Below are 25,053 nucleotides of genomic sequence, written 5' to 3'. Positions count from 1 at the left end.
AGTTGTGAAATAAGATCTCGCAGGACACAATGGCAGAACTCCCAATGCTTGTTGTTCAGAGGCATTAAAGTCTATATAAAGCTAATTTAAACTAAACCCTAGGTGCTGTTGCCAGGAGGTTCGGACTTGGCCATAGACATACAGACAGCTTCCAAGAAATTGATGAGCCAAACGTACACTATGGACAAAAGTATCGGGACACCTGACTTTTCAAACATCCGGGGCGCATACCGGGCAAGGCCCCGCCCCCACCTCGGTTACTCAGACCACATCTCTGTTATGCTGATCCCAGCATACAGACCACTCAGCAGGCGTTCAAGACCAGTTCGGGAGCAAGTGAGAACCTGGCCAGCAGGATCCATGTCTGCTCTCCAGGACTGTTTTGAATGCACTGACTGGGACATGTTCACGGAAGCTGCAACCAACGGCGATTTCATCAACTTGGAGGAATACACGTCAAAAGTGACCAGCTAAATCGCCAAGTGCATTGATGACGTGACTATCTCCAAGACCATCACTACACGCTCCAACCAGAAGCCGTGGATGACCGCCAAGGTGCGTGCGCTGCTAAAAACAAGAGACTCTGCCTTCAGAGCAGGGGACAGGGCGGCCTTGAAAACAGCAAGGGCCAAACTGTTCCGTGCCATCAGAGAGGCCACTTCCAGGACAGCGGAGACACCTGGCGCATGTGGCAGGGCATCCAGGCGATCATGAATTACAAGACTACATCACCTGCTTGTGACCGTGACGCCTCCCTCCCAGATGCGCTGAACGACTTCTACGCCCGGTTCGAGGTGCAGAACAACATGGTGGCGAGGAAGACCATCCCTCCTCCCACTGACCAGGTGAAAACTCTATGCAGAGTTTACCCACGGAAGTCTGCTGGACCAGACAACATTCCTGGCAGAGTGCTCAGGGAATGTGCACAACAGCTAGCAGATGTCCTCACTGACATTTTCAACATCTCCCTGAGCAGCACCACTGTTCCTACGTGCTTTAAGACGACGACCATCATTCCTGTGCCGAAAAAGTCATCTGTCTCCTGCCTCAATGACTATCGTCCCGTTGCACTCACACCCATCATGATGAAGTGCTTCGAGAGGCTCGTCATGAGGCACATAAAGACCCAGCTTCCACCCGCACTGGACCCCATGCAGTTCGCATATCATCCAAACCGCTCCACGGACGATGTTATCTCCACAACCCTTCATCTGGCCCTCACCGATCTGGATAACAAGGACTCTTATGTAAGGATGCTGTTCATAGACTTCAGTTCAGCATTCAACATAATCATTCCTCAGCACCTGATCGAGAAGCTGAGCCTACTGGGCCTGAACACCTCCCTCTGCAACTGGATCCTGGACTTCCTGACTGGAAGACCTTAGTCAGTCCGGATTGGAAACAGCATCTCCAGCACCACCACACTGAGCACTGGCGCCCCCCAGGGCTGTGTGCTCAGTCCACTGCTGTTCACTCTGCTGACTCACGACTGTGCACCAATGCACAGCTCGAATCACATCATCAAGTTTGCCGATGACAGGACCGTGGTGAGTCTAAACAGCAAGAATGACGAGTCAGCATACAGAGAGGAGGTGCAACGGTTAACAGCCTGGTGTGGAGCCAACAACCTGTCTCTAAACGTGGACCAAACTAAAAAGATGGTTGTTGACTTCAGGAGGGACGATCACACACACCCGTCACACACACTTTTCACACTCCTACCATCAGGGAAACGGTTCCGAAGCATTCGGGCCGCCACATCCAGACTGTCCAAACACATCCAAACTGAACTCTCTCACACACACACACACACACACACACACACACTTACACACGACTGTGTGACTGATCTGCACAAACCGGACTCAACACCCATCATACACTTCGCTCACCCAGGTTTCAATACCAATCACACTTTTCACTATCGCAAAATGTTTACATGCCGTCTGTTGCTGATTCCGGGACTTGTTATTTTGCACAATATTCTGTCCAAATCCTTTGGTCACTGTTCACTTTATTTTTGATTGCTGCTACTGCTGAATTGCACAAATTCTGTTTACATCTTTCTGTTTACACTGCACCTTATTCTGTTACGACAGGTTTTACTGGCGGAGCTATTGCTGTTTTTATTTTTATATTTTGTGTATTGTGTATTGTCCTGCACTGTCCTGTGTTGTCTTGCACTGTCTTGTGTTGTCTTTTGCACTGTTTGCACCAGCTGCACACATGCACTTTATGTGGCGAGGATCTTAGTTCTCGGCCCTGTGTTTTTCTGTACTGTACTGTTTGTTTTATTTTGTTCTTTGTAGCACCTGGGTTCAGAAGGAACGTTGTCTCATTTCACTGTGTACTGCATCAGCTATATATGTTTGAAATGACAATAAAAGCTTCTTGACTCTTGACTTTTGACTTGACTTCCAGCTAAATTTGTCTCTTCCTGTTCTCATGGTGTTCTAGGGACACAATAGTAGAATGACTTTTGGATTCAATAGAATTACATTTTCCCTTTACTTGGAGACCCAACACTGTTCTATGGTGACAATGCTACTGTGCACAAATTGGAGCAGGGAAGGTTGGAGATACACTATAGGAACAAAAGTATTGGGACACCTGATATTCCCAGCCATATGTGTTTCTTCCTAAACTATTACCACAAAGTTGAAGGCACACAATTGAATAGGGTGTCTTTGAATGTTCTAGCATGAAATCTTCCCTTGACTTGAACTAGAAGACCCAAATTGGTTCCGGCATGACAATGCCCCTGTGCATATAAATATATGTTATTCGAAGTAATAGTGGAAGATCTTCTGCTATAGAGCTCTGATCCGACCTTATTGAACACCTTTGGGATTAATTGGAACACCGACTGCACCCCAGTCCTCCACACGTCACCTACATCTAACTTTAGTAATACCCGTGTGTCTGGATGAGCACAAATCTTCACACACATTTTAAATCTAGAGGAACATCTTCCCAGGAAAGTGAAAGGAATTTTTAAGAGCAAATTGGGACCAAATGTGGAATATGATGCTCAAAAAACACATTCCATACTTATTCGCAAACCTTGGCAATATAGTGTATTTTCCAATGAGAGGAATACCGAACTAGCATGGCTACTTTAGTACACCATACTTCAACTACAGTATACAAAAAAAAATACTCTAAAATTTCCCTTTACTTAGTGACCAAAACCTGTTCTCGGATGTCAATGCTCTTGTGCACAAAGAGAAGCAGGGAAGGTTGGAGACATATTCTGAGTAAAAGAAATAAAAACCAATATGGCTACCATACCATACCATACCATACCATACCATACCATACCATACCATACCATAACATACAATACCTCAACACCATGCATATATACGTTCAAGCTCTATATATAGAGTTGGCTGAGGTTTTATATATAATGGAATATACTGCCCTTTCACCATACCTCAATTCTCTTGAACTGCTCTGGTATGAACTGGATCGCAAGGACAGGAAAAAACCTCTAACTAGCAAAGAATACCTTTTGGGAAGATTTATCAGAGGCATAGCAAGTATTTCAGCCAAATGTTTGGATTAACAAACTGTCCAGATGCCAAGAGTCTGTAATTCATGCTAAGGGAGGATTTTGTTAATGAAAATGTACATTTTCACATCTTCACATTTTCCCACAAACCCCTCGCACACACACTTCACCCTCTTGCCATCTGGAAAAAAGTACCAAAGCATTCAGGCTCCTCAACTCCCAGAATTTAACTGTATCAAACACACACACACTCAACCTTGTGTACTCAACTGTACAAACTCGAACTTAAATACACACTCAAATACTCAATTAAATTCATATACATCAATGTCAATAGCACCACCCATATTGTATCTGTTTACATGGTGTTTTGCAAATTTACCCAATTGCGTTTTTTGCCATTTTGCAAACAATTTAAAATGCCATCAAGTGTATGTGTTTATAAGCACCTTCTGTGTTTACATTTCTTTCATTTTTGCTCTTTGTACTGTATGACGTATTATTGTGTATTTTGTCTACCTGTCCAGTACTGTTTGGTTTTGTATTGTCTGTTTACTCTAGGTTGCACACGATGCACTTTATGGGGCAAAGACAACTTCCTTTAGGTCGTTAGCTATATCTTGTTTTATGTGGCACCAGGATTCTGCAGAAACAATGTTTTATTTCACTGTGTACTGCATCAGCTATATTTGGATGAAATGACAATTATTCTTTCTTAAAATACACTTACATTTATATGCTATATTTCCAAAAGTATTTGGTCACCTGACCTTTCCTGCTATATGTGGTTCTTTTCCAAACTGTAACCACAAAGCAGGAGGCACTCAATTCTACAGGTCTATAGCATGGCAATGCCCCTGTGCACAAAGTGAGCTTCTTGAAGGTATGGTTTACCATATGAAATATAGTGTATGTTTGTTTGGTCGAAGTAAATCTTTATACAGTTAATTGAGCTAGTTTGTTGCATAGAAACTTTAAAGAAATGATAAAAGACCTCGGATTTCGAAATTTGGACGTACACTGTATATTTTAAGGGCGGTAAAGTAAATAACACTGATTATCTTTTCATCATGGCACCTATTAGTGGGTGGGATATTATTAAGCAACAAGTGAACATTTTGTCCTTAAAGTTGATGTGTTAGAAACAGGAAAAAAGGGTTAGCGTAAGGATTTGAGCGAGTTTGACTAGGGCCGAATTGTGCAAAACTGCAGCTCTTGTGCGATGTTTCCAGTCTGTAGTGGTCAGTATCTATCAAAAGAGGTCTAAAAAAGAAACAGTGGTGAACCTGCGACAGGTTAATTGATGCACGTAGTGAGCGAAGGCTGGTCCGTGTGGTTCCGATCCAACAGATGAGCTTCTGTAGCTCGAATCATTGAAGAAGTTAATGCTGTTTATTCTTAACGGGTCAGGACACAATTTTTTTATTGTACTATTCCACTGTATTTTATTATATGCATGTTGTCTGTTTGTTGTTGCACTGTGGAAAAAACAAACCTTTCAACGTAACATCATGCATGTAATAAACCTTGAACAATATAAAAATAAGTCCCTGCATGCTGTAGTAAAAAGTTTATTGCTACATGACTTATCCTGTCTAGGATGAATTGAAAAAGCTTTAAATGATTTAGTAAAACTGTTAAAATGTGAGTTTTGCCTGCTGTAATAAGACAAGAGACACATTCGGATGTGTGCAGCTAAATCTGGCATTAAACCATGCACAGCTGTTTAGTTATTAGAGCTCACTTCTCTGTCCCCATTATGAAAATAAACTCATCTAGACCCAGATAAAGTCATTGTCAAGCTCCCAGGAGAGGAATGCTCATAGGCAGAATGCTGTAACTCATTGCATCTGCTGCATTTGGCTGGGCAGTACGTGCACCACAGGGACGTTCAAAACCAACGACCCTGTCCAGTTTGCTTTGACAAGTAAGCACATTGCTGATACTTATGCACTTGGAGAGACCAAAATCTCCTATCAATTCTGATTTTTCTGTAATATTCCTAAGTATGCAAGCCTCACGGCTGTAGTTGTTGTCCTTGGATTAATCTGTGTCTCTGGTCATCCCGATGTCACAGATGCACACTTTTAGCCAGCCCTCTTCCTGATTCCAATGAATGCATTAGAAGAATTGGTACATTATTAGAATTCCTTAACAATGGCAAATTTCCAGGTTGATTTTTAGGTCATAGGCTGAAGGAGGTAGGATCGAAGAATCAAAGAGGTATCCATTAGTGTTTTCGGGAAGCAACCCCTGCCTTTTGAACATGTTTGTGAAGTCTTGCCAACCACTGGTGCAGTTTTTGGCAGGCTCAGTAATCACACCAGCTCAGGGCAGCACTCCTCCATACACTTAGAAGGCTCAGTCTACCAAAAAAACACTTATTATTTAGCAACAACTGTCCTTTTCTTTCAGGACTTCTTGAAAACCAAAGACAACAAAAGGAAGATCAAGAGTTTTGTAAAACGTGACTATGCATACACATGCGAATTACTGTTAATGTGCGCAAGCAAACGTGACCGTATGTAAAGATGCAACTGTCCTTAAGATATCTCTCTATCTATCTTTCTATGTCTGTCTGTCCCTATCTATCTATCTATCTATCTATCTATCTATCTATCTATCTATCTATCTATCTATCTATCTATCTATCTATCTATCTATCTATCTATCATCATTACAGTTATTCTTTGGGTATTGGTTATACAGGTATTTATTCAAGTACAAGTAAACTAGTTATTTTTTCACCTTTGCTGTTAAAAGATGTGCGACAGAAAATGTAAATTGAATTGCAGCCTTTCTAACATCATTGGCCTTTATCTTTTGGAGCTCTTGTAAAATCTTTCTAATATTACTATCACGTTCCAAAAACAACATGGACATATTGTTTCCTTCTTTCCTGTCCATGCTTCCCTTTCCTCACTTCTGAGCTTTTGCCTTTCAATGGAGCAGAGCAAACGAAACAAGAAAAGCGAACAAGGACATTTACTAAATGAGATGCAAATATCGCTCGTTCACTGAAATGTAACATTTAAGCGACTCGTTGATGACATGATTCCCATCTGAATTAACGGTAGAACGGCTCTGCCTATACAGAACCCTGATTACACAGTAACTTATCCTCAATTAAATCCTTACTTCACATTCTTAAACACTGATGTTTTGGTCTAAACTAGTGCTAACCCACCCCCAAACTGTCTAATTGCATAGCATAACTGTACTTAATTGCTGCTTTTGTCCATAATCTAGCACTTTACCTCTTAACGACAACTGGATTTTATTGTCTCTGTGTGTGTACATTATAGAATGACAAAGAAGTTGAATCAGATCTGATATTGCTCATCGCATGACGTTTTGAAAGCAAGCCAGATTACTGAACTTCATTCAAGAATTTACTTTTTAACCATGATTTATTTAATAATAAAACAATATATAGTATTCCACTTTGCCTTCTATAAATACTGCCTATGGGGATTACCTTTATCTTGAACACAGAGTCCCTCTCATATTTACAGGAATACAATTAAGATTTATCCAATAAAAATTTATTATTTTAGATATCGTAATTAAATTACAATAAAGAAGGGGGTAGCTAAGTGGATAAGACTCGGATCAGAGGGTCACTGGTTTAAATTATAGTACCCCAAAGCTGAAAAACCTTGAACAACCCCTTAATGCTCAATTGCTCAGATGAATAACTGAGCTAACTGCAAGTCTCCCTGGACAAGAGCGTCTAAAAATTCCATAATTATAAATGTAAAAATGTATAATTTTCAGGATCAGACTGTGTACAGTCCAATACTATGTAAGAATATATCCAATCTCTGATACACGGCAAAAATATAAGAAATCCACATATAAGAAATAAATGCATGATTTAGAAACAAGATTTCTTGAAATAAGAAAGCATATCTATTATTTAAAAAAATAATAAAATTTCTTAAAATAAGCTATTAAACACTTATTCAAAGCTTATTCGAATTTGTTTTTGTTTTTTAAACAGTTTTTAAAGTTGCTTTTTTTGTTTTTATTTGTATAAAAAGATCTTAAATCCAGAGCTAAACAAAAGAATTCCTCTTAATTTAAGAATTTTCATCATTATATATTCTGTTTCAAAATAAGAAATAATTTAAACTAAAAACAATATTACTATTAAAATCTGAAATCAAACTACAGAACAATTTACTAAAAATAATAAGTACGTTGTATAAAGAATAAAGTTCCAAAAAATAAGTCATACTGGATCATTTTGGAAAAAGTGTGGTGACTGCAGACTCTTTTAATTTGGTTAGGTTGCAATAAATGTGTTGGTGTGGACATAAAACAAGCATTTGGAATAAATCATACTAATGAACAAGTCCTAGGTTGTTATTTTTTCTTTTCTTTTTTATTAATTTTACTGGGCAACCTTGAAAGCAGTTATTACAGCTAAAATAAGGTTTGCCCCAAATGATGTATCTGATAGTAATTAAGCTGAATTTCAGGTAAAATAACTAAGCTTTAATAACTGAGTAAAAAATAATAAATAATCTTAAAACAATCATAATAATCTGCAAATTAAATTTTAAGTCTTGACTACACAAGGAGTTTTTGCCATGTTGAATATGTGCATATTATCCAGCCATACAACTTCAAACAAAACACTCTAGAAAACACCTAAAACACCTAAAACATTTACTACACACACTATAGTTGCTCATCAGGAATAAATACACATCGTTCACCTCAATTTTTTAATTCTGTAAAGCTGCTTTGAGACAATGTACGTTGTGAAAAGAGCTTAGAAATAAACTTGACTTCACATTCAGTCCCCATTTGCTGTTATAATGACCTTCACTTTTCTGGGAAGATGTTACACTAGATTTTGGAGTGTGCTTGTGGAGATTTGTCCTCATTAACTACAAGAATGTTAGTAAAGTCAGGTACTGATGTGGGTGCGGTGAGGAGACCTCGGGTTCAGTCAGCGTTCCAATTCATCCTACAGGTGTGCAGTAGGGTTGAGGTCAGAGCTCTATAGCAGGTCACTCAAGAGCTTCCTCTTCAAGCCATTTAAAGTTTGTGCACAGGGGCATTGTCATGCTGGAAAAGATTTGAGTATCCTAAATCAAATGAAGGTAAGATTTCATGCTTTTGCATTTTTTTGTGTGGTAACAATTTGACGATGATCCAGATATGGCTGGAAAAGTCAGGTTTGCCCATATAGTGTATTAGACACAAAAAGCCCACTTTGTTTAAGCACATGTCTCGTTAGTTATTTGCCGATCATATAATTGCAATAGCAATACATGTTCTAGAAATGTGCAAATGAAGCATTGTTTTTAGCTGGTGAGAGTAAATGTACAGATGAATAAATTAAAACCAGAGACTGAAGAAAAGAATTAATCGGGAAAATGTGTTGAATCCAGCAGAAATCAGTGGTCTATAATGTATGACCTTACCTTTGTAGCCTGGAATATGATGTGCCATTGTTAGCAGCTCTTGCTGGGCACTTCAGTGACAAACAAAGCCACTTACACTGAAGGCTGTGCAAAGCACAAACATCCACAGCTAGGGAGCAATTATCACTCCCACTCATGCCAGCTGGCAGATCATTTGGGTGAGATTTAAAAAAACGTGGCACACCTTTTTAGGGAGAATGAACCACAGCAAACACTATACTTAATTACCACATGCTAAAGTCACTTCCCATCTCTATTACAGCATCGCCAGACATTTCCTGCCCTCAAGCCTGACACTGAGAAAGCATTATAGTGTCTCTGATGCAAAAAATTCAGTTTCCACTAATACCATATATCATTTCATAATAATAATTTGAGTGCTTAATGGTTTTGATAACATAAGTTCAAAAAATTTCAAGATGCCTGAAAAATTTTAACATTTAACCCTCCACAGTTCTATCAGGTCCAAAAGCAATATAGGTCCAAATAGCAAATGTTCTCTATAGCAATGGTCCCCAACTTTCTTTACACCACGGACCGGTTTAATGTCAGACAATATTTTCACGGACCGGCCTTTAAGGCGTGGCGGATAAATACAACAAAACAAAATGATACGACCGGCATAAAAACCGGTATTTTCTAAATATAATATATGTGAATCCTTTGTGTTGTTTTTTGTTCATTTTGCTCGCTTACTGGTTTGAATTAAGTGATAATGTATTATGTGTCGCGGCCGGATCCCCTTTAAGAAGGTAGGTAAGACATGTGACCGAGGCATCATGACATGCATCAAGAGTGAGTCATAGACAGATGTGGAGGAGAGAATCCAGTCATTTTCCAAAATAAAACATCGTTTAGAATCAGATAATAAATAAAATGAAGTGCGGCCCGGTACCAATTGACCCACAGACTGGTGCCGGTTTGCGGCCCGGGGGTTGGGGACCACTGCTCTATAGAATTATTTAAATCTTATGCATTGTAAAAAATAAAGGTAAAACACAATACACATTTTATTTGTTGCATTTTTACATTTACAAACATTGCCTGCTGCTGCTCTAAATACTTTTTTATTATAGATTCATTGTTTTCTATAAGAAAATACTTATGAAACGAATGCACACTATAATAAGAGGTCATTAACGGTTTGATTGTAGCTTGATTGTGGTTTGATAGATAGATAGATTGTTGTCTATCTATCTATCTATCTATCTATCTATCTATCTATCTATCTATCTATCTATCTGTCTGTCTGTCTGTCTGTCTGTCTGTCTGTCTGTCTGTCTGTCTAGGTGCAAAGTAATACATTTATGTTATCTTCTACACAAAAGAAAAGGGGCCACAGCGCATAGTCCAGTGTTCCATTATAAAACTATGTGCAATAGTGGTGTAACGGTACACAAAATTCACGGTTCGGTACGTACCTCGGTTTTTGAGTCGCGGTTCGGTTCAGTTCCGGTACAGTTCGGGGAAGGGCGGTGGATGCAAAACATAAAATTGCTTTTTATTGTTATAATTTTATTTCATTGACTATTATTATTATTATTATTATTATTATTATTATTATTATTATTATTATTGTTGTTGTTATTAACATTTATAAAGAACATTTTACACTTTTACACAATTATTATATTGATTACATGTAGTAATGTATTAAATACCCACAAAATAAATTGATTAAGTAAAATTTTAATAAATAGAAAAAATATATAATTAAATCGTTTACATTAGTTAGGCCCCATTTAGATAATAATGAAGTTTATATATGTTTCTAAATAAATATTTTTCTACTTATTTCAGCATACTTTAAAAAATGTCTGCATAAAAAAAACAAGATAATTAATTAATTAACAAGGTTTTGATTAATTACCTTTGTTTATTCATTAATTAATTAGTTTCTTTCATCCTTCATTCATTTACTCCCTCGATATGCGGATGTGGCTGCTGAAAGAAGCTAATGACATTAGGAAATACTGTTGCCATAAAGTCAAGTCGAGTCAAGTCAAGAAGGGGTGTAACTTGGTTTGTGACAATGTTTAGAAAGGTGGTACTTGTTCAAGTAGCATCCACAAGAACCCATGGTTTCCATGCAGAACATTGCATATAGCCTAGCATTTGCTTCTCATCTCTGCATCTTGGTGCATTGCTGCCTGTAAGCTGACTCTCCATGGTGGATGATGCACTCTGACCACTCAGCAGCTATGAAGCCCCATCCGTAGCAAGCTATGATTCATTACTTTTTCAGCAGTTTGTGCTTCATTAAGCTTTTGTGTGGGATCAGACCAAGTGAGCCCTTGGTGCCCTTGACCCTGCTGTCCTTCCTAAAACCACTTTCTTGTAGATACTAAAGACTATATACCAGGAACCCACAAGACCTGTTGTTCTGGAGATGCTCAGACCCAAACATCACAATTTCTTCCTTGATCAAAGTCACTGCTCAATTGCTGACTAATATCTTATATCCCACTCCTCCTTCTTCTATGTGGCTGCTCACATAAGGGGTCACCACAGCAGATCATCCGTCTTAATACCACCCTTTCCTTTACATCTGCCTCTTTTAAACCAACCATCTGCATGTTTTCCCTCATCACATCCTTAGACCTTTTCCTTGGCCAACACTTTTCTACGGATATACCCCATGTCCCTCCTCTGCACATAACCAAACCATCTCAATCGCACCAGTTACCAAAATGTCCTACCTGCCTTCTCCCTCTAATAAACTCATTTCTGATCCTGTTCATCCCCATCACTCCAGATGAAAATTGCAGCATCTTCAACTCAATGATTTCAATGTCTGATTGGTGCATGTCTTATAATTGCATGTGCAATTCTACATGGTCCATATTGTAAAGCATAGTCCGTGCAGTCTCGCTCTATTTCTCGACGCCATTCTGTAATTGATTCGGGCGACTAGCAGCTGGTGATGAGGATTTTCTTGCCCACAAGGAGTATTGCTTCAAAAAGTTCATGCACTTTTCTCCAGGAATAAAAAAAATAAAAAGTATAGATTAAGTCTGAGCCTAAACAGTCTGAGTCGAAAAAGCCCTCTGTTAAAGCACCCCCAATTGCGAATGTCTATTTTAGCAAACCTTGTATAACACGTCTTTCTTCTGTGCCCATGTGTCTGTATGTACTCCCGGGTCCTATTCTTGCCAGTCTGATCAGCGCCTGCTGGGAAATTCGTCCAATTATGCCCTTGTGCCCGACGAGCCTGTACAGCGCGGCCTCCCTTTCTCTGCAGTCTGCCATTCTTTCTGCAGAAATGAACATTAATAATGCAGCTCCGTTGTTTGATTAGGACAAGCTCTCTTCCTCTTATTGTCTTTCCTGTAGATGTTGTTTTGTGGTTTGCGTTTTCTTTTCTTTTTTTCCTGGGACTCAATATTCTCAGTCGCTGAATCAGTCCATATCTGATGCCACGCTCTTTGTTTTGTACAGATATTAAAGTATGCAGAGTGCTTCTGCACATGTACTGGGTTATTTCCAACACTGTCAAAATGAGCTAGAAAGAAAACAAACTCTCCTTCTTGATTCTGTACCACCAGTGGAATCTCTAACTCTGCAGCTCATTACTGAGTTTTCTTTGTCTTTGTCTCTCTTTCTCTCTCTCACACATACACACATTTCAGCGACTGGTTAAGAAGCATGTCAGTTGTGCACCTACAGGGCAACTTGGCATCAAACACTAAATCAGCCTGAGCAGACTCACAGGAAAAATACCTAGCTACACACACACATCATCCAGAAGACACATGGGTTATAGAGTGGATCGGGCTGCACATGGAAGTGCCGAGACAGTCAGAAAATGAGTTAAAAGCGAAGAGCACTGCAAGTGCGAGTATGACCGAGATTAAATTGGAGGAACAGAAAATTTTCCCTGATCACGCACACGTACATGCTTACAGATCTATAAATTACACACCGCAATTTCGAAGTGCGAGTATCCTAAACGTTCCCTGGAGAGAGGAAGGCCGGTGACGCATATGCGATTGCGGCCCGGCCCTTTAAGAAGCTGAGCATTTGCAAGCTGTTAAGCTGTCCATCGTCGATCGATGACCCCTTTACAATGTTCTCTGTTTAGTTGAAATATTTGTCTGCAGGGCCAGCAAACAGCCCCACATACACAGGCCTGAGGTGTGTTCAGCTGAGTGCCTCTGATGAATAGTTTCATTAAAGGCAGAGATCTGAGTCCTAATCGAGTCTTCAGAAGCTGCAATGAATGTAATTCTTCATTACATCTAACCAGAAGTGTGCATGTGTTCGTTTATGTGTGTGTTTTTTGTAACCACATCTTTTTTTTAATAATTCGTTAGCAGTTTAATGTGTGCATAAAAATACTATGCATATGTACAAGCAATGGCGGAGGAAATATGGAAATTGTGTTGCCTTCAGAAAAATGTTGATATTTCTATACATTCCTGAATATAATTGGTCTCAAATACATTTAAATACTGTAATGAAATCAGTCCATGTATCAAGTGGGTGATTTCAGAAGTGAACCTCTTCTGAAATACACTATAGGGACAAAAGTATTGGCACACCTGACTTTTCCGGTTAAATGTGGGTGGTCCCCAAAATGGGAGCATGACAATGGTCCAGTGCACAAAGCCAGCTTCACGAAGATATGATTCACAAGGGTTGTAGTGGAAGATCATGAGTGGCCTGCTATAGAGCTCTGACCTCAACCCTTATATAAGGCTTTAAAAAGTAAAACGCACTACTGCTTGTACAAATGATCCTAGAGTTAGAACTTTGATGTACTGTATGCGTCTCCCTTCTCTCAACAGATGCCTTACCTTTGCAAATGGTCAACAGTGTCCAGTTGTCTTGTTGTTGGAGCGTGTATTTTCCTTCTCAGTTTTTGGTGTTTCAAAGCCCAATTTTAACTCGTCTCTCTCCTTTTTAATCGGTGTCACCAGACACTAAAAACATAGCACACCGATTAGTTTAATCAGCTCATCAGCTGCCGCAGACACATGTACTGTATATACTGTAACATTTATACATTATGGTACTGTAAGTTGCTCTGTTTTGCTAAATTATGATTTGACGGATTTGCTAAAAGATTTGAGAGAGTCTGACAAGAGCCGAATTGTGATGTCTAGAAGTCTGGGTCAGAGCATCTCCAAAACTGCAGCTCTTGTGGGATGTTCCTGGTCTGCAGTGGTCAGTATCTATCAAAAGTGCTCCAAGGAAGGAACAGTGGTGAACTGGGGACAGGGTCATGAGCCTGAGGCTTACTGATGCATGTGGGGAGCGAAGGCTGGTCCGTGTGGTGCGATCCAACAGATAAGCTCCTGTAGCTCAAATTGCTGAAGAAATAATTCTTTTAATGATGGGTGAGGACTGTTTTGGAAGCAAAAGGGGACCTACACCTCAGTATACTAGGCAGGTGGTCAGTATGTTATGCCTGATCAGTGCAAGTCGGGGGCTACCTGTACTGTCTTTCATCCACCCATTCACATTTTTGCAATTAAACTAAACACAGGCCCCTGTACCCCTTAAACTTTCCTGGCTTTGTCACTGGTTGGCTTGTATTCATGTTCCTATACAATAAAGAGGCTTTTATCCGGTGTAGAGCACATAGTAAAGTGCTTTATCTCAGCTCGTACACTACAGGGATAAAGCAGAGTTGTATGGATTGTCTGTGGAAAAGCCCTAAGGACTGGTTTAGGAATCACTGACACAATCGGGGTGTACAGAATAAATGTTTCTTTGACTACTGCCAGTTGAAAATATAACACACTTGAAATTGTATTAAACAGCGATATATATTCAACAGTGTGGATTTGGTGAGATAAGCAGTCTCCAGCAAACATGGTCAAACAGTACCCAAGCTGTCACCTGTCACAGCACACTGGCACCTCTGCCTTCACGGAGTTGTGGGCGAATCGGTGCTTGCGTTTCTGGTGTGAACTAGGAACCACCTGCGCATGTCACATCCAGCCGAAGTGCTTATTATAGGAGATCTTGCACATTTTGACAATCCCACTGGAATGATTATATTTTTCTGTTTGGTTTCCAGCACATGAGAAGAACATGACTATTTCTGAGTTTTGTGAACATACAGAGCACCACTGCTGAGCAAGCCATGTTATGAATTTTTTAAGTGTTCCGTTGGGTTGTATTGAGGGCTGTGCTTTTAAAAAAGACATGATACAAGAGTGCTGATAATATTCGACTTAATCCAAATGAATCTCTGTATACCAAGTATACCAGGCATTTGTTCTGGAAGGAAAATGTCTAAAGATATAGATTTATCTACATTTACTTAGATTTGGACCTTGATAAAAATCTAAAACATTAAAAAAAAAGCACTGGGGGGAAAAGCATACCCTCAAAGTGTTCTTTGTTTTACCTGAGCTAGGGTTTCACTGCCCTCTGGTCTTGCCTGATTCATCCTAATGTCCTACTTCTTCCCTGAGATTTCTGTATACACACATCCATGCTGTAGTCAAAGGTTTCTGAACAACTAACCATAAGATTCAATTGTGCTTTAGAACAATCATAATTAGTCCCCAGTTGCTCTTACAACAACCTTCAATCTTGTTCCACTAGATTTTCAAGTGTTCTTTTGTAGATTTGTGCTAATTCAGCAAAACGGTTGTTAGTAAAGTCAGGTACTGATGTGGTTGAAGTGAGGAGGCCTGGGGTGGAGTTAGCATTCATTCCAAATGTGTTTAATAGGGATGAGGTTTGGAGCTTTATAGCAGGCTACTCACGACCTTTCACTTCAAACCATGTAAACCAGATCTTCATTGAGCTTACTTTGGGCAGTGTTATGCTGGAACAGGTTTGGGTCTAAAGGGAAGCCTGATAGTTTTTTTTTTTTTTTTTATTTTGGGAGGGAGACAAAAATAATAGTTTTGTCACTATAGTGTAGTTTCCTGCGTCTTTGGTAACGGACATGTAGATGTGGTCGGAAATAAAAAAAAAATAAATACAAATAAAAAAGCACTCAAGAAAACAAATCAGAGACTGTACAGTCTTTACTGAAATCATAGCAGACAAATTTAAAATGGGAAGCAAAATCTTGAAAGAGAAACCGGTCAGGGGATCTATGAACAGATCAAAAAGGACTAGGCAGGAAACGTGACCGTGAATACAAAACAGGGCCATTTTAAAAGGCAATCAGAATAAACACAGCTTGATAATGTCAGTAGTTTGAGTGCAGGACTAAACGTATTATTTACAGCTAGTTTGAAAACCTTTATAAAGGAAGTGTGTGAGAAAGAAGGAGAATAATTGAACACACCTGTGCTCAATCAGGAGTTGGGTGAATTGGAACGTACAGCATGTGGGAAACATGGGCTGTGGCAGCCATATTTGATGGCCACACTGTATGCTGGGAAATTGAGTTGCTAGTTTGCTGTGCCTTGTGTTGAGCAAAATGAAAATAATGCGAAAAAACAATTTATTTTAAATAAACAGTCACATGTCAGTGAAAATCCAAAAACATTTGCTTTGTAAAGTTTTATTTCCTAAAATACGAATCAAATTGTACACCACAAATACTGCATTAATCAACACAACAGCCTCTTCACCATACCAGAAAAAAACAACAATCAAAGTCGGTCAACAAAAAAGACTACCGTAATTTCCGGACTATAAAGCGCACCCATATATAAGCCACACTGAATTTTACAAATATTTTTATTTTAACATAAATAAGCCGCACCTGTCTATAAGCCTACACTAATGTCTACACTGATGAACTTTACACAGGCTTTAACGAAAGACATGTTACACACAGTGTAACAGGTAAAATATGTTGCGCTTCCTTTAGGAGCATAGCTATATTTTGGGAATAGCATGCCACTGCATTCCCCCGGTATTACTGCGTGTGTGTAAGACTGAGGATTATGTGCTTTTTGTTTTCTGATGCTCATTTCTAAGTTTCTTTGACTAACCCTTAACGCTGTTGCAACGGCTTGTATCTAAACAGTAGCCTACCAAGTAAGTCATTGTTTACTCTCTTTCTCCTTCCTTTCACAACTATTTCTCTCAGAAGTTTATCTTTTGGCATCGTCGTGCCTTTAAAAATCACCCGATGGAAGTTTTTTTTTTCTCCCGAAGCCGATCAGCTCAGAACACAGAATACAGGTGAGGTGCGTTTTTTTCGTTTCCGTTCAGAAATTAAATTGGTCTAATGTTATGGGGTTCAGTTTTTTGGCTTGAAGTTTGTGAAAGCGGGAAAAACCCAGGAAAAATTTATAAATTAGCCGCTTCGTTGTTTAAGCCGCAGGGTTCAAAACGTGGGAAAAAAGTAGCGGCTTATAGTCCGAAAAATACGGTAAGTAGTAAAGCAATCTTTCAAAAAGGTATTTTCAATTAACAAATAAAATGAATATCATGTCACAAAGTAGAACAACCATTAAAATTAAACAGACAAATAAAATGAAAGTAGTAAAACCAAATATTAAGATCTCAGTTTTAGAGCCCTGGCAATATTTGTATTCAACCTCAACAAAAAATGGTTCTCAAAGTTTTTGGAATTTATTCAAGCTTTTTTTTTAACTGAAAATGAGGCCATCTGTATTAAAAAGTCGCTTACAGGCCACAGATGTGTGTAGGAGAGTGTTCAACAGAGTTGCAAAATCTAATTGGTCATGGTCATTTTCAGTTAAAATATAGTGGATATATTAAATATATATTAAATAATAAATGTAGTTGTGTAGAGGTTAATTTGCTTATATCTTTAACACTCAGTCAAACTCAAAATGACTTACGTCCAGTAACAAAGTGCATTTACTCAAATGCTTTACGCCACTGTATGCATGTACACTACATGTAAATGAGAGTATTTACTATTTCAATGCAAATACAAAAAGAACAAGCTAGTTTTACCCTTCCCAAAAATTGGACAAACAGCCAAGCTGACACAGAGAAATATGTAAATGTATGGGGGGGGTTTAGCAACTTCCAGAACATGCTCTTCTATGTAAACTGATGTATCAATCACAGTTGGAGATTAGCTGCTCCGCCACTGTAGCCTCAGTTACACCAAATGGATTCATCAACCACACAAAGGCCCAGAAACAGCAGGGTGCAGGAAAATCACAGGGCAGAGATGTGTTCATTAAAGACTTCCAGTGAACCATTTGCAGGCACAGATCCTAGCGAATGTGCAGCGATCTAAATATTCCTTTATCCTGCCACTGATCACTGAAGCCAGTGACACGACGAGGGGAGCATGAGATGGGAAAGAAAGCATTCATGCTGCGATCTGTCCATCCAGTCCCGAAAACGGCGTGATGGGGTGTCAGGCCACCGCTTGTCCTCATTTACACCACCTGATGCGTGCATTCAGGCGGGACGCTGGTTATCAGTAGCGGCTAATTGGCTTGCTGGACCTGTAAATGCCTCGTTTGACAGCTACACACATCCTAATCACCCAGCATCTTTCCCAGTAGCAGGCGGAATTAACTAATGGCAAGAAAATAGAGGAGAAAAAAAGGAAGGAAGAAAGGGAAATAGTAGTAGTAGATTACTTTGCACCCAACATGCAAGTGTCATATGTATTTATTCAATTTACAAACTAGCCTGTCCTAAAAAACTAAACAAAATATAAATTAATAAAACGTTCACTAGCTTGTTCTCCTCCCACATCTTTTGCACGCATGCTCACAAGTTGTCAAACATTGTTTGATTAGCCCAAACTAAAAGTCTCCTCGTTAACTGCTGTCCAAATGTCCAAAACCCAATGAGCACATAATGTTAGCTAAGAGACAGGCTGATGCTAATGAGGAGCTGCAGATCAGACATGTTCATCGAATGCCTTTTAACTGCAGACCCCAGCTATAACAGGCAACAAGCCGCTAATTATCCAGTGCAAAGATAAGGCCTTCCTGGTGTGTCAAGTGAAAAGTGTGATGAGCGAGGAGCTAAAATCTGTTCGGGATATCACACATATACAGGATGTACCATATCACAGGTTCACACACGGTGCATTTATGAAAGAAGGAGAGAAAGTGAAGGACTTGGGTGTATAAACTTGTGTGTGTGTATGTACTGTATGTGTACACTTCACTCCCCACGTCACTCCGACGTCACGGACCTTGATATTTCCCTCGTAATATATATATATATATATATATATATATATATATATATATATATATATATATATATATATATATATATTTATAATGCCAGGTGTGTTTAGATCCTTGATTGTGTACTTTCTGTGCATCTGGAGGATTAAATCAGCATCCAATAAAGTCAAAGTCTGCAAAAAAACATTGGATCTCATTTTTTGTCAAAAAACTACTGTCGTCATTGTGATGGCTGCTATTATCTGTGCATAAGATCAAATCTAGAGTATTAACATTGAAATGTATTAGCTATCTAGAAATATCCAGAATATTATAAGTAGGTTTGGAGGATATACTGTATACACTGGTTTTAAATTTCAAATAGTTAAGTTTATTTTACTAAATATATAATATATATAATACTAAATATAAAAGGTAATCTGTTTAGGGATCAATGATACTACCCAATATCTGTTGAATAACACTGTACATAGGGATCTTATTTATGATATTGCTATTCAACATGTCAAACTCGAGGCCCACAAGCCTAATCTGGCCTTCTATTTAACTTGTGAGAGCCTAAAAGTCATATGATTGTCTTAAAATAAAAGTCTATTCTGCTTTACATTGTACAGTGATCATGAAGATGCTTTTTACTCATCACATGTACCCTTAGAGGACAATGAAATTCTTTGAATATGCCAGCAATGTGAGGAAGTTGTGTCCAGAGCACAGTGGCAGCCATGATCCGGCCCCCATGGTGCAAAGAGGGTTAAGGGGCCTTGTTAAAGCACGCAAGTAAATTATGGGGTTCCATAAGGTTCAGTTCTAGGCCCCCCTGCTTTTCACAATATACATGCAAGTCATCGGATTAGCTTCTACTATTATGCAGATGATACCCAACTACATATCTCATCAAAACCAAACAAAACATCTAATTTGGCTTAGTTAACTGAGCGTGTTAAAGAATTAAAGGATTGGTTGACGCATTACTTTCTATCATTAAATTCTGATTAGACATAGATTTCGCTCTTCAGCCCAAAAACTAATACACAGAAGTTCCAGCAGTTTAATTTGCATTTAGAAGGATGTTCTGTAACTACTAGTTCAATAGTAAAAGACCTGGGAGTTATTTTAGACTTGTCTTTTGAAAATCATATCACCCATATTACAAAAACAGGCTTCTTTCACCTTAGAAATATTGCTAAGATAATAAACATGTTGTCTATATCTGATGCAGAGAAGCTCGTCCATGCGTTCATGACCTCCAGACTGGACTATTGTAATTCATTACTAGGTGGTTGTCCTGCATCATTAATAAACAAGCTACAGTTTCTCCAGAATGCAGCAGCCTGAGTTCCCACAAGGTCAAGAAAATATGACCATATAACCCCAATCTTCTCATCCCTACACTGACTACCTGTTAAGTTTCAAATCGACTACAGCTACTACTGTTGCAAATTACTTACAAAAATACTAAATGGTTTGGCTCCCATGTATCTCTTCGTCTTCTAACACGCAACAATCCGTCACGCTCCTTCTTTAAGAACTCAAAACTCCAGAGTTCTAGTAGTTCCTAGAATAGCAAGGTCCACTAAAGGCGGTAGAGCATTCTCACATTTAGCGCCTAAACTTTAGAATAGTCTTCCTGACAGTTTTTGGGGCCCAGACACACTCTCCTAGTTTAAGTGCAGATTAAAGACGTATCTTTTTACAGAGTCCTACACATAACACACATCACATATCCTAACCTTGTGCTCCAGTACATCTGATCACATGCACATTATCAACTTGTGCTTATTAATATCATGAACAGCAGCTACGCTAATTCCTCTCCACTGCTTCTCTTTCTCTCCCCATCTCACCCAGCTCCAGTCGTGTCCCACCTTATGAAGATTATGGACCTTCAAATAAGTAGATGCCGACCCCACAAACATCCTGAACCATCTACAGACGTACCAGTGCTATTTGGATCCCACTTCATGTGGAGTTTAGACATTGGACCTCTGAGTGTTTAAAGTCTCTGTCATGGAGAAGCTGGTGTTGGATCTATGATGATTTCAAATGCTGAGCTATTTTATGAGTTGTTTAGTAGCTTCTGGTTCCACAAAATTAACTGACTGTATAAGACTGTAGAAAGGACATTACTCATAATCACACACTCCAGTGCTCATGGTTGTTCTCACTCTATGGGGTTTTTGTATTGTTTTTAAGATTTATAATTTCACTCATGATATCACCCAAATGAGGATCGGTTTCCCTTTCAAGTCTGGTTTTTCTCAAGGTTTTTAAGGAAGTTTTTCCTTGCCACATTCACCCCGGGCTACTCATCAGGGGTAAATACTCATAATTCACTTAAGTGGCTAATGAGTCAATTAAATGAGAGAAGGGGTGACGAGGCGCGCTCGAGAGAGTTCGGGAGCAGAAACGGTCGTGCGGGGAAAAAACAGTAAAATAACCGCTAAACGCGTGTTATCTTGGTTTGTTTTCTCGTGTGAGTGAGTGTTTGCTTGTGTGAGTGGGCCCACTACTATTTTATGTTGAGATTTATACTTTTGTGTGATTATAAGTGTTGATTTAGAGGTGCAGTTGCACTGTAACGGAAATAGTTAACAAAACGAGTGTTTAAGTATTTTCATTTGAGTGCATATTCTTTGCTGGGTAGTTGTTTTACCATATTTGAACTGTTTATGTTGTGTATTCAGTAAGTGTATTGGACAGTAATTTATTTTGTTATAATTCCTATTGACTATTGTTATTCATACCTATATATTATTATACATATGTCAACTTAATTATTTAAATATAAATATCTATATATTTTATAATTCATATCTCAATATATTCTACATAGCAGAAAAAGAAATAAAGAGTTTAGAGTTTAGGTATCAGAGTATTCTAATTTCTATAGTCGAGAGACCCCAAGTTTTTGAACCCGTCGCCCCACCCTAAAGAGCTTAGACTTGACACAACTAAGTAGGGCAGGGGGCGCTACATAAACTGGTAGCCCGTACGGGGACTCTCTTCTTTCCTCTGGTACCCTAAAAGAAGACATAAAACTTTGTTTAATACCAAGTTGATTTTGGAAAAGAAAATTAACCCTTTCCTACACTTATTTGTAAACTCTTGGAGCATGGCTTTCAGAAGTAACCCTCTCCTTCAAACTGAACTTACCAGATGGTGTAGTGAGGTAGGGATTGACCAAAGTCATGCGCTGCTGCTGACCGGAGTACCAGCAACTACTGAAGTGGCACGAATTGAGGAAGTGGCACAAGGGGTAAAAGCCTTTGGAAGAGTGCGTGTTCGAGATACCAGGCATGGACCCACCCCAACTACTCTGTTAGTGTTATGTGAGTGTAGAGAAGTCATAGATGCCACACGCTGTCCTACCAAACTGCTGCTTGGTGATGGTGAGGAGGCCTGGGAGATCGTTGTTCCCACTGAAAGTGACTCACCACCTGCCACCCCTGTAGAATTCACCAATAAGCTGTCAAAGTTTCTCATGGATGAGGGAAAGTCTATGACTGACTTACAAGCTCTGTTTCCTTCTATTGGTTCCAATACCAGTTCCCCTGAGTCAATTATTCGTGCTGTGGGTGAGATCCTAGAGAAAGCAGTGAAACCACAAAGTGACAGCAATGCTTACCGTCGTTTACATACCTTCTCGGGCACTGTTCCCACCCCTGCAGGAGAGGAAACCCTGGAACATTGGATCGAGCAGGCCAGAATAATGATAACAGAATGTGACTGCTCTGAGAAAGAAAAACGTCGGAGAATTGTAGAAAGTTTAAAGGGACCAGCCCTTGAAATTATAAAAGCTGTTCGTCTTTCTCGTCCTGATGCCAGTGCCCTGCAGTACCTGGAAGCACTGGAAAGCACGTTTGGATCCTCAGAGTCTGGAGAAGACTTGTATTTTGCTTTTCGACTACTACGCCAGTCTCCTGGAGAATCATTATCTGATTTTTTTAAAAGGATGGAGAAATCTCTGACCAAAGTTGTTCAAAGAGGAGGTTTGTCTTCGACCAATGTTGACAGAGCAAGAGTAGAACAGCTGATCCGAGGAGCTGTTGAATCAGACATGATGCTCCTGCAGTTGCGACTAAGGGAGAGAAAAGAGCGACCACCTACTTTCCTAAACTTGCTGAATGAAATCCGTGAGGCTGAAGAGAGTGAAGCCACTCGGCGTAAGATCACTGCCACCGCAATGCCCATACACCTGCAGGGAGAAGAGAAAATTAGTCCATCAGTTATACGGGAGCTCAAAGTAGAAATTCAAGAGCTCAGGGCTCAGCTGAAAGAGGAATGTCCCACCGCTTTACCTGCTTCTTCCATGATGGTAGAGCCCAAGACAAAGATAAGATATACAAATACCACAGACAAGCACGAGACAAAGAATGATTCAGAAGTTCAAGCTTTGAAGAAACAAGTCCAGCAGTTACAACAACAGCTAGCTGTTATGAGTGTTGGCCACAGTCATCCAATTAGTCATACACCATCCTTGCCACAGCCTTCCCCAGATCCTCTTAGACAAAAACCTGTCAGGAACAGGGATGGTTACTTTTGCTATAGGTGCGGAGAGGACGGACACATTGCTACGAAATGTCAAGCTTGTTCGCTCTTTAAGGAAGGCTAAAGAAATAAAAAATGATCCAAACTACAATAACCGTTCTGGAGATCGTACCTGCTTTTAAAAAAATAGCCACATACACACCTATGAGCCAAATGGTCTACCAAAGGGTTTGGTGGGATCCGCTTCGATGGTGAAAGTGAAGATTTGTGGACAGTTATGCGAAGCTCTTTTGGACAGTGGTTCTCAGGTCACTCTTGTGTTTGACTCATGGTATTCTCAAAACTTACCAGATGTGCCCATTCATCCTCTTACTGGGTTGTCTATTTGGGGACTTGGCTCGTCCAGTTATCCCTATAAAGGATACATTGTTGTAGATGTTTCATTTCCAGTGTCTCCCACTGGTGTAGAAGAGTCTGTATCCATCCTTGCTTTAGTCTGCCCAGACCCCAAAGGTCCTCCACAGTTTCCAGTAATAATCGGCACAAATGCCAGTTTGGTTTGGTTGGTCGACAATGCCTGCAGCATGGGAAGAGAGATTACGGTTGAAGTTGGCTGAACGAAGTAACGTGTTCTCCTTCGAAGAATGGGATGTAGGTTTAGCAAAAGATGTTAATCACCAGAACAGATTAAGTGATTCCCGACCTTTCAGAGAACGATCTCGTCGTTTCGCTCCAGCCGATATTGATGTTGTACGACGCCATCTTAAAGATCTCCTAGCCGCTGGTATTATCACAGCGTCTAGAAGTCCTTATGCCTCTCCCATTGTGATAGCTCGGAAAAAGAGTGGAGCTATAAGAATGTGCATTGATTATCGAACCTTGAACAGCCGCACTATCCCTGACCAATACACCACACCAAGGATCGATGATGCTTTAGACTGTTTGTCTGGTAGCAAGTGGTTCTCAGTCTTGGATCTACGTAGCGGCTACTATCAGATAGCCATGTCTGAAAAAGACAAAGAAAAGACTGCCTTCATCTGCCCACTGGGGTTCTACCAGTTCGAGCGCATGCCGCAAGGTATCACTGGGGCACCAGCCACTTTTCAGAGGCTTATGGAGAGAGTGGTCGGTGATATGCACCTCCTGCAAGTGATTGTCTACCTAGATGACCTCATTGTATTTGGCCGCACACTCGAGGAGCATGAGGAGCGACTGATGAAAGTTCTTGACCGACTAGAGGAATTTGGTCTTAAAGTATCTATAGACAAATGCCAGTTTTGCCAGCCACAGGTGAAGTATGTGGGGCACATTGTCTCAGCAGCAGGTATAGCCCCGGACCCAGAGAAAGTAGCAGCTGTAACTCACTGGAGAACACCTACCGACTTAAAATCTTTGCGATCATTTCTTGGGTTCTGTGGGTTCTATCGTCACTTCATTAAGGGTTACTCTGCCATTGTAAGACCATTAACTGAGCTCACGAAAGGCTATCCACCTACAAAAGGACGAGGCAAGCTGGAAGGAAAGAAATATTACAATGAGAGAAATGTTTGGTGAGCGA

At 39.8% G+C, this 25,053-nt stretch overlaps 1 protein-coding gene across 1 annotated transcript; it reads left to right on the top strand.

Moving 5' to 3' along the window:
• Window positions 1–660: 660 nt before the first annotated feature.
• Window positions 661–18,048, top strand: LOC310731560 (uncharacterized protein; the record flags this gene model as incomplete). The annotated part of the gene is made up of 3 exons (XM_083551218.1): window positions 661–845; window positions 879–1,190; window positions 17,917–18,048. Exons 1-3 carry the CDS (start codon window positions 687–689, stop codon window positions 18,046–18,048), a joined length of 603 nt encoding a protein of 200 aa, XP_083407344.1. The 5' UTR covers window positions 661–686.
• Between the last annotated feature and the right edge of the window lie 7,005 nt (window positions 18,049–25,053).

Source organism: Silurus aristotelis (assembly GCF_946808225.1).
Source record: "Silurus aristotelis genome assembly, chromosome: 9".
In the NCBI taxonomy this organism is placed as follows: Eukaryota; Metazoa; Chordata; class Actinopteri; order Siluriformes; family Siluridae; genus Silurus; species Silurus aristotelis.
The sequence above is the reverse complement of the archived record's forward strand: the minus strand, read 5'-3'. Positions and strand labels throughout refer to the sequence as shown.